This window comes from Phoenix dactylifera, chromosome 11, assembly GCF_051530095.1.
Source record: "Phoenix dactylifera cultivar Ajwa chromosome 11, Ajwa_hap1_PhDact_Kaust_v1.1, whole genome shotgun sequence".
Taxonomy (NCBI): Eukaryota; Viridiplantae; Streptophyta; class Magnoliopsida; order Arecales; family Arecaceae; genus Phoenix; species Phoenix dactylifera.
The window spans coordinates 9,791,642-9,805,191 of record NC_143200.1 but is presented as its reverse complement, the minus strand read 5'-3'; the positions used below and the strand labels follow the sequence as shown (position 1 = coordinate 9,805,191).

At 40.6% G+C, this 13,550-nt stretch overlaps 1 protein-coding gene across 1 annotated transcript in view; it reads right to left on the bottom strand.

Annotated features, from left to right (window-relative positions):
• LOC103697928 (UDP-D-apiose/UDP-D-xylose synthase 2-like) overlaps window positions 1–13,090 on the bottom strand; it is a 33,049-nt gene extending 19,959 nt beyond the window's left edge. Inside the window, exons 1-3 of the mRNA XM_039118340.2 lie at window positions 12,551–13,090; window positions 12,280–12,372; window positions 12,080–12,187 (exon numbers count right to left, since the gene is read on the bottom strand). Coding sequence (XP_038974268.2) covers window positions 12,080–12,187; window positions 12,280–12,372; window positions 12,551–12,838 — 489 coding nt within the window. The 5' untranslated portion in view covers window positions 12,839–13,090. The remainder of the gene's footprint in view (window positions 1–12,079; window positions 12,188–12,279; window positions 12,373–12,550) is intronic.
• Window positions 13,091–13,550: the final 460 nt, after the last annotated feature.

The window sequence follows — 13,550 nt, the reverse complement described above, 5'->3', positions numbered from 1 at the left end:
ATAGAGGTTATGATGTTATGTTTAAACCATCACTATGCATCATAACAAACCCAAATGACAATAGTTTAGTTTTTAAAGAAATAAGACGTGGAAATGTGTATGTTGTAGACCTTGAGGATCTTGCCAAACATAACCCATGTTTAGTTGTTAATGAAACTAAGGAAAATTATGCTAGTTGGTTATGGCACCGTAAGTTAGGTCATGCAAGCATGGACACCATATCAAAACTAGTTAAAAGAGATTCCGTGATAGGTTTGCCAAAACTAAAGTTTGAAAAGAATAAAATATGTGAAGCATGTCAATTTGGCAAACAATCAAGGAACTCCTTTAAATCTATAAATTGTGTCTCTACCTCTAGACCTCTAGAACTACTACACATGGACCTATTCGGACCAACTAGAACCACAAGTCTAGGTGGAAATAAATATGGTCTAGTTATCGTAGATGATTATTCTAGATACACTTGGGTCATGTTCTTAGGTCATAAGGATCAAGCATTTTCAATTTTCAAGAAATTTCATAAAGAAGTAACAAATGCTAGAGACACTTCAGTCATAGCTATTAGAAGTGACCATGGAACCGAATTTGAAAATCATTTATTTGATGAGTTTTGTAGTAAAAAGGGGATAACTCATAATTTTTCTGCACCTAGGACACCACAACAAAATGGAGTTGTGGAAAGAAAAAGTAGAACTCTAGAGGAAATGGCTAGAACCATGTTATGTGAAAGTAATCTCCCTAAGTACTTTTGGGGAGAAGCCATAAATACCTCATGTCATATATTAAATAGAGTTTTATTAAGACCCATTATAAAGAAAACACCTTATGAACTTTGGAAAAACAGAAAACCAAAAGTGAACTATTTTCATATCTTTGGATGTAGGTGTTTTGTTCATAATAATGGGAAAGATAATCTAGGAAAATTTGACTCTAAATCGGATGAGGGTATATTCTTGGGGTACTCTACAACTAGTAAAGCCTATAGAGTCTTTAATAAAAGAACCCTAGTTATAGAAGAATCCATACATGTCGTTTTTGATGATTCTAGTGATATCTCTTCTAGTAAGAGAGTTAATCTTGATGATGATGCTGAAATTCTTGAAGAAAAGATAGATGAGATGACATTACAAGATGATAATCAAAAATTAATTGGAAATGCATCATCAAGCCAAGAGGCTATTATGGATCATGGGCTAACTAAGGCTTGGAGGTTTGCTCACGGGCATCCTAAGAAATTAATTCTAGATGATCCATCTCAACCTGTTAGGACTAGAGCACTCTTAGGAACTTAAACAATCATCTAGCTTTCGTTTCACATTTTGAGCCCAAACACATAGAAGAAGCTGAAAAAGATGTAAATTGGATAAATGCAATGCAAGAAGAATTAAACCAATTTACTAGAAACAATGTATGGAATCTAGTTGAAAGACCTCCTAAATATTCAATCATAGGTACCAAATGGATATATAAAAACAAACTTGATGAAAATGGAATTGTAATAAGGAATAAGGCTAGACTAGTAGCAAAGGGGTATAATCAAGAAGAAGGTATAGATTTTGATGAAACCTTTGCTCCTGTAGCTAGACTCGAGGCAATTAGATTATTATTAGCATTTGCACGTTCTAAGGATTTCAAGTTATTTCAAATGGATGTAAAAAGTGCATTTCTAAATGGGTATATTAATGAGGAGGTGTATGTAGAACAACCTCCTGGGTTTGAGAATCATCAATACCCTAATCACGTGTATAAACTTAACAAAGCACTTTATGGTTTGAAACAAGCACCTAGAGCATGGTATGAGAGGCTTAGCAAATTCCTATTAGAACATGAGTTTTCTAGGGGAAATGTAGATACAACATTGTTTCTAAAGAAGAAAAATAAAGATATGTTGTTAGTGCAGATTTATGTTGATGATATTATTTTCGGTGCTACTAACAATCGCCTCTGCGAAGAATTTGCTGACTTGATGCAGAGTGAATTTGAGATGAGCATGATAGGAAAGCTGAACTATTTCCTCGGGCTTCAAATCAAACAATCTGAAGAAGGCATCTTCATCAATCAAGCCAAATACATCAAGGAGATGCTTAAGAAGTTTGATATGGAGGGAAACAAATCAATCAACACCCCCATGAGCTCATCATGCAAATTAGACCAAGATGAATCAGGTAAATCTGTAGATCAGAAGTTATATAGAGGGATGATAGGATCTTTATTGTATCTTACTGCAAGTAGACCTGATATCATGTTTAGTGTTTGTATGTGTGCTAGATATCAGTCTAATCCTAAGGAATCTCATCTAATTGCAGTCAAGAGAATCTTTAAATACCTAATAGAAACAAAGAACATAGGATTATGGTATTCTAAAGAATCTAGCCTGAACTTAATAGGATACATAGATTCAGACTTTGCTGGATGTAAACTTGATAGAAAAAGCACCAGCGGGTCATGTCAATTCCTAGGAGAAAACTTAATCTCATGGTTTAGCAAGAAACAAAATTCGGTTGCATTATCTACTGCTGAAGCTGAATATGTTGCAGCCGGGAGTTGTTGTGCTCAAATCATGTGGATCAAACAATAATTGGAAGATTACGGCATTAAACAGGATAAAATTTCCATTAATTGTGATAATACTAGTGCCATTAATCTAACTAAAAATCCAATTCAGCATTCAAGAACTAAACATATTGAGATAAGACATCACTTCATAAGAGATCATGTAATGAATGGTGATGTGACACTTCAATTTGTTTGCATTAATGATCAATTAGCTGATATCTTCACAAAACTCTTGAGTGAAGAGAGATTTAGTGTACTTAGAAGAGGATTAGGAGTGATTGATCCATCCTAGTGATATTCTCTTCTAGTTCATTGATTTTGATGATTAGATTGTGGTTAATATAGAGTTTCTTTTCAATGATCATCAAATCAGACCATAACTTAGTGATTTTCCCTCATTCGGCACGAACATAGCATGATTTTTAGGTGCGTGCCAGAGTTCGAGACGACTCGAGTAAGTTTCAGAGTCGGCTCGTAAGGGGGAGTCGACTCGCATATTTACGGGAGTCGACTCGAGATCGATGGCAGCAGAGGGGGAGTCGACTCGCATACAGTCGGGAGTCGACTCTAGGTCAATAAGCGCATAAGGAGAGTCGACTCGCGCATATTTTGGAGTCGACTCGAGGTCGAGTCGACTCAAGACTTACAGGAGTCGACTCGCAGTCGGGATCCGACTTTTTTAACCCTAATTCAAGCGTTTACTCAACACTTCTATTCACCGCCGCCACTATTCACAAACCCTAGAGTCGTCTCCTACGTCGTCTCCGGCCACCCTTAGTTTTTTTTCCCGTCGACCTTCCTCCATCCATTAGCGTTTTACCCCATTTTAGGTCGACCATGCCTCGTAAAGTCGTTGTCCCAAGCCGGAAGAGACCCCAACCCGCGACCGGTGCCGAGAGACGTTCCAAGGCTCGGAACGATCCCGTGAGGCCACAACCTCCGGTTCGTTCCCCGCCGAGGGAGGTTCCCTCGAGGCCGTGCGCCGGGAAGGCGGTCTCCACCGGGAGATACGTCGATTTTGACTATCTCTCCCGGGAGGGCTTTACCATAGGAGAGAGATTGCGGGCCCAGGGTTTAGAGTATTTTTGTTCCTTAGATCTCCCCACATACCCTGGCCTAGTTAAAGAGTTTTATGGTACTGTCCATAGGGGCAATGGGGGAATAGAGGGAACTGTAGCCGGTGTCCCATTGTTTATTTCCGAGGATTTCATAGCCCAAATCCTCCACCTTCCACAAGTAGGGGTAGCTCCAACACACCCCGAGGATAGGACTGAGGCCCTTACGGCCATTCTAGGATATCCACCCCAGTCCCCCTTAGATGAGGTGTCCGCTAGCTCACTTTCTGTTGAGATGCGGCTCCTCCTTAGCATCATCTCTAGGACCCTCTTTCCGAAGACTGGCCGCTTCGATTTTGTTTCTGAGAGGGACCTAGCCCTTATGTTCTACATCCTCTAGGACACCCCAATCAACTTTCCGAAACTCATTTATAGATATCTATGTGAGCCACTAGATAGACCTAGGCTCACCCTCCCCTATGGCATGCTATACACACTTATCTTTAGGGAGGCCGAGATTCCTATTCCTGAGGGGGAACCCTCTCGCGCATTGCGATGGACAGATCGCATGCGTCCGGAAACCCTACACAGGATGGGGTTTCGTAAGGTAGAGGGAACCTGGGTTAGAAAATCATCTAACTCCACACATACTTCCAGACACTCCCCCAGTCCTAACCCTGATTCTGACTTCCCTACCTTTTCCTCCACCTCAGCTCCCACCACTTCAGCCGGACCCTCCTCCTCAGCTCCACCTACTCAGCCCATGGAGGTTCGCATTTCTCCTGAGCAGCTCCGGGAGTTGCGGCAGGAGATAGTGAGGGATCTTCGGGACGACCTGCTGAGGGAACTCCGAGGTCCAGCGACTGCTCCCTCCCCTGCACCCTCTTCTGCATTGGTTCCTTCCCTGTCAGCCGTGACCGAGATGACGGCCCATGTGCGGGAAGAAATCTACAATGTCAGGAGCCTGGTACAAGCCCAGTTCTCTAGCATGAGCGATGTCACGAGCACCACTCGGAAGATGCGCGATGACATCCGACATGACATGGGCACCACTACTCAGGGGGCCGAGCGCTTGGCGAATGTGCTCATCGCCAAGCTGGACACACTTCAGCAGACTGTGACCGAGCTCGACACGACACACAGCAGGGCCACCTCGGCCATTATCAGACAGTTAGAGCACGTCACCAATGCGGTCACCCTACTCGCGGAACGAATGCCCCGGGGAGCCGCATCCTCCTCGAGGAAGCCTTAGCTTTTTTTTTGTATTTTGACTTGTATTTACAGCTTTACTTATTGTATTCACAACTACATATACATCAATACAATGAGTAGACAATTTTCTTCAATATTGTGCACATTTATCTCTACTTGCTTGTGTGTTCTGCTTACCTCCTTTTTGATACGATGACAAAAAGGGAGAGAAATATTTAATAGATATGTAAAAGGAATCAAAACAAAGTTGAATGCATATGTTGAGGGGGAGAATCTGAATTTTTTTTAAGAAAGCCAAATCATTATATCTATATAAGCCAAATAATTGAGTGCATGACATGAAGGCTTATATAATTCCAAATGAAAGGGGGAGCTTTAACTCCAAAATTTATTGTTTCACACCTTTCAAGTTTGGATAAATTAAAAAACCAGACACTTGAATTCATTTATAGATTTCATTTCCTTGTTTATTGAGCAATTCACTTTACATATACTCAATGTTTTGTCATCATCAAAAAGGGGGAGATTGTGGAGTGATTGATTATAACCCTATTTGATTTTGATGAGCTCAAAGCATTTGAGTATATCTTTTGTTTACTAATGAATTCAATCAAGTGTTTCAGTGAAAATCTTGTCTAAGTGTTTCTAGATTTGGTTCAAGATATTTTGGATAAGTTAAGAAGTCAGTTTGAACCAAAGTCTGAGACTCGAGTCGACTCCGGGATATTACGAGTCGACTCCAAGCGTATCAGAAGCACTGGCACGGGCTCGAGTCGACTCCGGAACATTACGAGTCGACTCCGACTGAGAACAGACAGATGAACAGAAAGACACAATTTATAACCTGTCAGCGAGTCGACTCCTGAAGTGCGCGAGTCGACTCCAATGCTTACCGAGTCGACTCCGGAGTAGTTTGAGTCGACTCCAGGGAATTACAGACAAAAAGTCAGAGAGCAAGTTTCGACCCTGAGAGCCGAGTCGACTCCTGAGGAACGCGAGTCGACTCCGATGGTTGGCAGGTCGACTCCAAAGAAAGCGAGAGTCGACTCTCAGTTGTATTCAAGGCAAAAGTCAGAGAGCAGTTTTCGGACACTGAGATCCGAGTCGACTCCCGCAATGCGCGAGTCGACTCCGAGACAACGCGACCCCAAAAAGACAGTAGACCAAAATTGTTGTCTCTGAGAGCCGAGTCGACTCCAAGACAGCTCGAGTCGCCTCCAAGGCAGCGCTACACCAAAAAGGCAGAGACTGAGTTTCGAAAACTGAGAGCCGAGTCGACTCCGGAATAGTTCGAGTCGACTCCAAGACTGGACGAGCCAAAAGACAGAAGATAGGGAGTTCGGGCTCTGAGCGCCGAGTCGACTCCCAGGACTGTCGAGTCGACTCGAGTGGGCCAAGTTGAAAAATAGCTCCATGAATTCCATGGGATGAGCCGACTCCAAGAATGCCAAGTCAGCTCCAGTTTTTGGCGAGTCGACTCCGGGTTAAGTCGAGTCGACTCCCAGTCGAGGAGGTCACTTTAATTCAAATTCGGAACAGTTGCCGAGCCGACTCCAGAAAAGCATGAGTCGACTCCTGTTACAGCCGAGTCGACTCCAGATCGCGCGAGTCGACTCCGACCCCAACGGACACATTGTCAGGATGTGCAGAGTGTGCAGAACGGGCAGAAAAATGTGTCTAACGGCTAGTTTCCGTGGGGGATGGCTTAAATAGCCACAGAGGACTGTAGCAAGGCAGAAATATACCATTCCACTCAAAGAAATCAAGCATCCTTTCTCCGCAAACTGATTTCAACGGAAAAGAAGGAAGAGGGCCATTAACTCCATTCAACCGACTCTTCCCAGCATTAAAAGAAGTCTCCTCCTGCCTTCAAGTCTTCCAGATTTTCAAGAGGAGACCCAAAGTTCAAGAAGCCCTTCTCTTCTCCAACTCAAACGTGTTTGAGGGCTCTTAACTTTACTCTTATTAATATCGCTGTATATCTGCTTTTTAGAAGCTCTGTTTTTTTCTATTTGTCTTTGTTCTTTCCATCTTGTCCTTACTTGATTCAATCAGGGGATTGAATCAAGGGTATATAGGTTTGTTGGTGAGCCTAGGTTGAAACCAACGGTGTAAGGGTTCGATTGTGATCCCGGGAAAACAATCGGGGTGGTTCTAGTCGGTGAGCCTGGGAAAACCGACCGAGTTCGTTGTGACCTCGTAAAACAACAAGTTTGGTTGTGAGCTTGGAAAACAACCGGCTGTAATCCGAGGGGTTATAGTGAATTCCCAAGTGAGACTTAGGGAGTGGACGTAGGAGCAAGGGTTAGCTCCGAACCACTATAAAAACATTGTGTTTGTGATTGCTTGTGTCTCTCTCTCTTACTCTCATTTCACTCACAGCACATAGCAACTAATTAATCATCTTGCAACAGTATTAATTAGTCATCCACAAACGTTTTAATTGCAAAATTATTTTAAAACCCAATTCACCCCCCCCTCTTGGGTTGTCTATCTGGGCAACAAAACGAATGGAAAGAGATACTAATAGTATGTTGTCGTTATTGTGTTTACCAGTGTCGTACCTTTAATTCGAGAATTTTGGGTCCATATAGATGGAGGGCTAGAAAGTTTTTGAAGGCCCTACTATAACATATCAAAATCATGCTATAATCGTTGGAATTGCAGTATAATCGCCTAAAGATTTGGCATAACCATAGAAGGTTATTATAGTAATCTTCATCCCCGGCTTGATGGAAGGAATGCCCTTCCACATAGGGTGGGCAAACCGTCACCCAAGGTGAGAAGATTCAGGTCGATCTGGAATAGACGCCGAGCTGAAAGAATGTTCACTCAAGTTGCGGGGCTTCATGTCGGGTGACATGTGACCTCGCAGGTCTTCTGGTATGCTCATCCCGTTTCTCAAATCCATCGATGTAGACTTAGTTTGGCCATGCGGAATGCCATATCAATTCTAAGTTGAACCAATCTGGTCATGCCATATCATCAGGCTCATTTTCCACCACAGCAGCCATGATGGTACATCTTGTGGACCATGCTAGTATATGCTAGTAGAGCATTATATGGAGCATAAACCATGTCTTTATGAAGTATCTTATAATTTGAGATGTTGAATATTGTTATATGGTGTTATATGCTAAACTAATCATGCTTGTTGGATGGCTATTTAATACATATGTAGGGAGAGAAGATTTTTTGAGCATACAAGAAAAACAAATGCATTTACTTATTGTTGTACATTTGACATATCATATCCTATTTTTTCAAGAATTGTTTGTATTCGCATATCCATATCCATGCTTCCTAGCTCCTCATATACTCTTTATATTTACGATCTATTTCACAACTTGCAGTGTTACCAACACAAAAGCATACGTAAACTTTATTTGCACATATTGCTCGTATCATATAAAATGCAAGTCATGAGACAAGAAAAAAGTTAGAAGAGTAAATGCACCATAATTACATTTATAACAAAGTGCACAATTAAGGTAAATAGCAAGAAAAATGTGAAGTGTTGAGGGCTAAAGATCAGTTTTTGCATAGCAAAGGAGACACAAGGAGAGAGAATTGTCCCTAAGACTTTAAAGATGGCCACTATGATCCATGAAACATTTAGAAGAGAAGAAAAAGCCACATAGTTGTTGTCTGGACTAAAATCAAGTTACTTTACATAGCACAGGGACAGGTCCAGCATTTTTAGCTCATACCTGGGGGCCATGGAGAGGTTTAGCTTTGCTCATAGTTATTTGGTTTATCCGAAATCTACAGCAATTTAGTCAACAAAAGAGTTCTAAAGGAGATTTTAGGAAAAGACTCGAAGGCATCTGAGTAACCATCTATCCTTCCATATTACTAAGCCAAGGTTTCCAAAAGAACAATGTTATGGGTGTCAATTAAGAGACATTATGTTCTTCACAATAAATGTTCGAACCTACTTTCAATCTCTCTTTAGTTCATTTTTCTTTTACACTTTCCCTCCTTTGCATCAGACAACCCTTGGTGTGCATCTATTCTTCCTTTACTTGTTCTCTTATATGGAATATAGAGGACAATAGAAAGCCACGTAGTAGTTGTTTTAACCAGCATCAAGTTTCTTTACACATCCTGGGGACAGGTCCAGCATCTTGCTCTCATATCTAGGGGCCATGGAGAAGTGTTTGTAATGGCTCATAGATTTTGGTTAGTCTGAATATACAAAAATTTAGTGAGAAATAGTCCTAAAGGACATTTTACGAAGTAGTTTGGAGGCATCCTAATAACCATATATCCTTCCAAAGCATTATGCCAAGATTTCAAAAAGAATAATGTAATGGTTATCCAATAAGAGATTTTGTCCTTCAAAATACCCATGTTCCACCCCACTTTTCTATAATCTCTCTCTATCTCTAATTCCTTCTTTTCCACTTTCCCTCTTCTGCATCAGATAGGCACTTGGTGTGTATCTTTTGTTAGTTGACTTCTTATTTTCTTATATGGAATATAGCAAAGTAGATTGAACCAGCTTGAACCGCCTAGGTCAACCCGTACCGAGCCGACTCAGTCAGAGACTAGATCAGTTTGCTTATTAAAATCGGGACTGACCCCAAATCGGCCGGAACGAGCTGCAATTTGCAAGCCAAAATAAGGCGTGCTTCTTCTCCCCAATTTTATTCCTTCTATGTTTTTTGGCGACAAAAATAGCATGAAATTTACAAAATAAGAAAATATGCCAAAATTTTTGATTTGGGCTTAATTTTATGATATGTTGTAGATCTATAGATGATCTACACGATGACATAAAAAATTTTAATTTTTAAATTATATATAATTTTAAAAAATTAAAATTATATTTATAGATTAAAAATAAAAAAAATATAAAGAGAAACAAACTGTAAAATCAGAATCATAGTTAGGGGCATGCAAGCTACTCTCCATCAAAATTTGATATCCATTTATTCAAGTTTTGATGTGATCATGGGCATAGTAGCCTAGGCCTAAATTTGGAATAAATTAAAAAATAAATAGCTTTTAATACATGCCCAGAGACCTAGAAAAATATATGTAGCATTTATTATTGGGTTCAACATGGATCTGAGCTAAAATTAATTTTTTAAAATATTTATATTTAAAAATTATTTTTAAATTTTAAAAATAATTAAAAATAATACAATTAATATCAAAAATTATGAAAAGTTAGTAGTGCATATTACATAATTCAGAAGTATTTTCTAAAGTAAAAAATATATTTTTCTGAATTTATGATATTTGAAAATATTTTTTAAAATTTAAAAATTATTAAAAATATATAAATAAATAAACAAATATATATATATATATAATTAGTATTTAGATAAATCAGATGTATTTTGTGAAGTAAAAAAAATATATTCATCATAACAAAATTTTACTATTTTTAAATAATTAATAAACTGACATATTTGATAAACCTACAAAAACGGAACCATAAAAGAACAAGGAGCTAGAGTGTGACATTTATTGGAATCATAGATAAATGCTCTCAAGTCGGCACTATTAGAAGTGCAACTAGTACAACACAGAGTTCAAAGGATGTCTATGCGCCGAAAATGCCCACAGGATGTTCGGTATTTAATGAAGAAGCATTTCGCTGATTTCAGAGCAGCGAAAGAGAAGATTTCGAAGAAAGCGGAGGTGAGTCGCCGAGCGACAGAACCACCTTTCTATCTCTAGAAAGTTAGAAGAGGCGTCCGCTCCAGATGACGAGGAATAGATCTAGACTGTAATGCAGCCGAGTCTGAATGATCAGTGATAGCAAGATGAGATGGCCAGGCATATAGCTCGATTTGGGCCCTGATACTACAAGTTGGGCTTCGATTCTGCAAGCTGCAGAATAGATCCAGAGTTTAGGAGGACCTCTCCAATCAGAAAGGCCGTTAGCAAAGACAGTGGCCATATTGCATCTATGCTAGGAGCTTGTGATAGAAAAAAAGTCATCCAGAAAAATTCCATCATGAGTCACCATTTATGATTTAGATCCACGTGCATTCTCCAACAAAGATTTAAAGTAGTAGAGGGTTGACACAATGCTGAAGAAGGATACAAAGAAGGATATATGATGAGCTATTGAATTTTGGTTATACTTTAGCCACATCCCAGCGAATGTAGCAAACAATACGTACTATAAGCCTGTTATTTCTTCCATACAAGCTGCTGGTACCGATGTAGATCCTCCAGGACTGAAAGACATCTATGGTGAGCTTCTTAATAATAATGAGAAGCTAGAGAAGTGGTCCACATATGGACTAATAGTAATTTGTGATGGTTGGACCGGTCCCACCAGCCAGAGTATTATCAACTTCTTGACATATTGTGATATGAAGATTTTCTTCCACAAGTCGGTTGATGCTTCCAATCAGGTGCACGATAATGGATCACAAAATAATGGCCTACATCCTCAGATTGATAGAGGTGATTGATCAGGTAGGAGAGGAGAATATTGTGCAGATCATCACTAATAATAGGCCACAAAATAAAGTTGTCGGAGAGATCTTGATGGAGCGACGGCCATTACAGTGATTGTAACTTTTGTAACCATTATAGCTAACCTCTCAAATTATGCCCCCTGACATATAAGCCAATGAAAAAATATTTTCAAAAATTAGGATCATTTTCAGTTAAAAGGAAGGAAGGAAAGAATATTGATTCATGGTACCCACCAGAACGTAGTTTTTGAGCAAGCATGATTGATGACACAAAAATTACAGTAAACTAGATCCATGGAAACACATGCAGATAGCTTGCACTGTGCAATCATCATAAGCTTATGCTGCAACAAGTCATGTATACACAACAAGATGCATTAAGTCATGTATATAAGACAAACAATTATCGATAAGGTCAAGGAATCATACATCATAATGCTCAACATTTACCGGATCAATAAGCATTTAAATGCAGATGGTTTGGTTGGATGAAACAAAGCAATTTACAAAAGAATTTCATACGGAATCAATAATTCTTGGCAAGAAAAAGCATTAATTTCATACTTAACAATTGAATTACTGCATTTTTCCCATTATAAGATAAAGGGAAGGATATCGAATGCACTTAATTATAAAGAGAAAATCATATGCATAGACTAATGATTCCTTATATACAAGCTCAAGAGACAACAGGCGCTACAACTATAGGACACACAAAAGAGATTGGTGCCACGTCACAAAAAGAACTATTTCTTCAAAGATCAAGATGAAAGCGAAAGATAACGACACCAAAATCCAAAAAAAAAAAAACACCTGTCGCAGCGGATGATCCTTTGAGAGGAAGGACCCAATCGTCTTCCCATACACCTCACAAGTCGAGAAGTGAATGAGACGTTTGCCATTCTCCGAGCAATACTTGACCTGAACCATATCCATTGCCAGATCCACATCAAGAAGCACATTCGAAACAAATAGAATTGATAGAACATGAAGCTACGAACAGCAAAACTTACCACTGGAAGGGCGTCGATGAAATTGCTGTATATAGTGTCGAGAGGACGGGTGTTGTAGTCCGCCGGCGTGCAGATTGCCGCCAGATTGATAGTCTGCACAGCAAGAACTGATATATACTTTAAATACAGATCCACTTCAAACAAGATCTTGGAATGGGTAAGTTCCTGACCAAAAATACAAGGAAACAGATCTAGAAATCCAGATCCTCCAGCATTTGTGTGGAGAAGGAGAACGAGATCTGGAGAGGAGGGAAGGGGAAAGGGGGCGAACCAGATCAGACATCTTGATAAGGCCTTCGAGGCGGGAGTCATTCTTGATGTTGAGGCGGTGGAACTGGATCCGGCCGTCCCAGGGGTGGCGGCCGCCCTGCTGCTCCGGCGGTGGGGGGTCTAGGAGGTGCTTGATCTTGTCGTTGTAGACGTCGACGGCGAGAACGGTGTGAGGGGTCTCGGCCATCAGTTTCTCGCAGAGGTGGGAGCCGATGAAACCCCCGGCCCCAATCATGCAGATCGTCATCGGTTTGATGAGATTCCCGTCCAGATCCACCCTCGTTGCCATTGCTTCTTTTTTTTCCTTTCTTTTCTATCCAAATCTCTAATTCAAATCCCTTCTCCTCTACTGCTACTTCGTTCGTTCGGTGGTTCGACGGATCGAATGCTAGAGCTATATAGTGCCCACCACAACGGCGAGAGAGGGCGGGTCGTGGAAGCGAGCCGAGACAAGGAATATGAGCGGCGAGGCGATGGGCAGATTGGGCACGTGCGGAGATGCCGAGTTAGCACGGAGTGCTGTTCTGCTGCCCGGGCCCGGGGAGGGAGGCCTCCAACCTTGTGGCCAAGCTGTGGTTGCCCCAACTGGCGGGACCGGTGACACGTGGGAATTGCGGATCCAGGTGAACAGTGTATCAGCTATGAACCGCCAAGATCGTTGCCACTACCATTTAATGAGGCATCATACATCAACAACCTCTACTAGGAAAAACCAGCATTTTGGCCTCATCTTGTAGATGATTGTAGATGTTGTGCTTAAGAATATATGCCTTTGATACAACTGAGATTCGTCACCCTTTGAAATCTCGCCTACCAGCTCAGTCCATTGATCAAATAATGATATGTGTCACAAGAAATGGGCAGCTGATCAAATCTTCAAACGATCAGTACAATAATAGCGAGATTGGTTATAATTCAGCACGATCTCGATGCATCCGAAAAGGAATGGCATAATTCACAAAGCAACGAATAAGAAAATAGCTAGGCTACTCGTTTGTAAA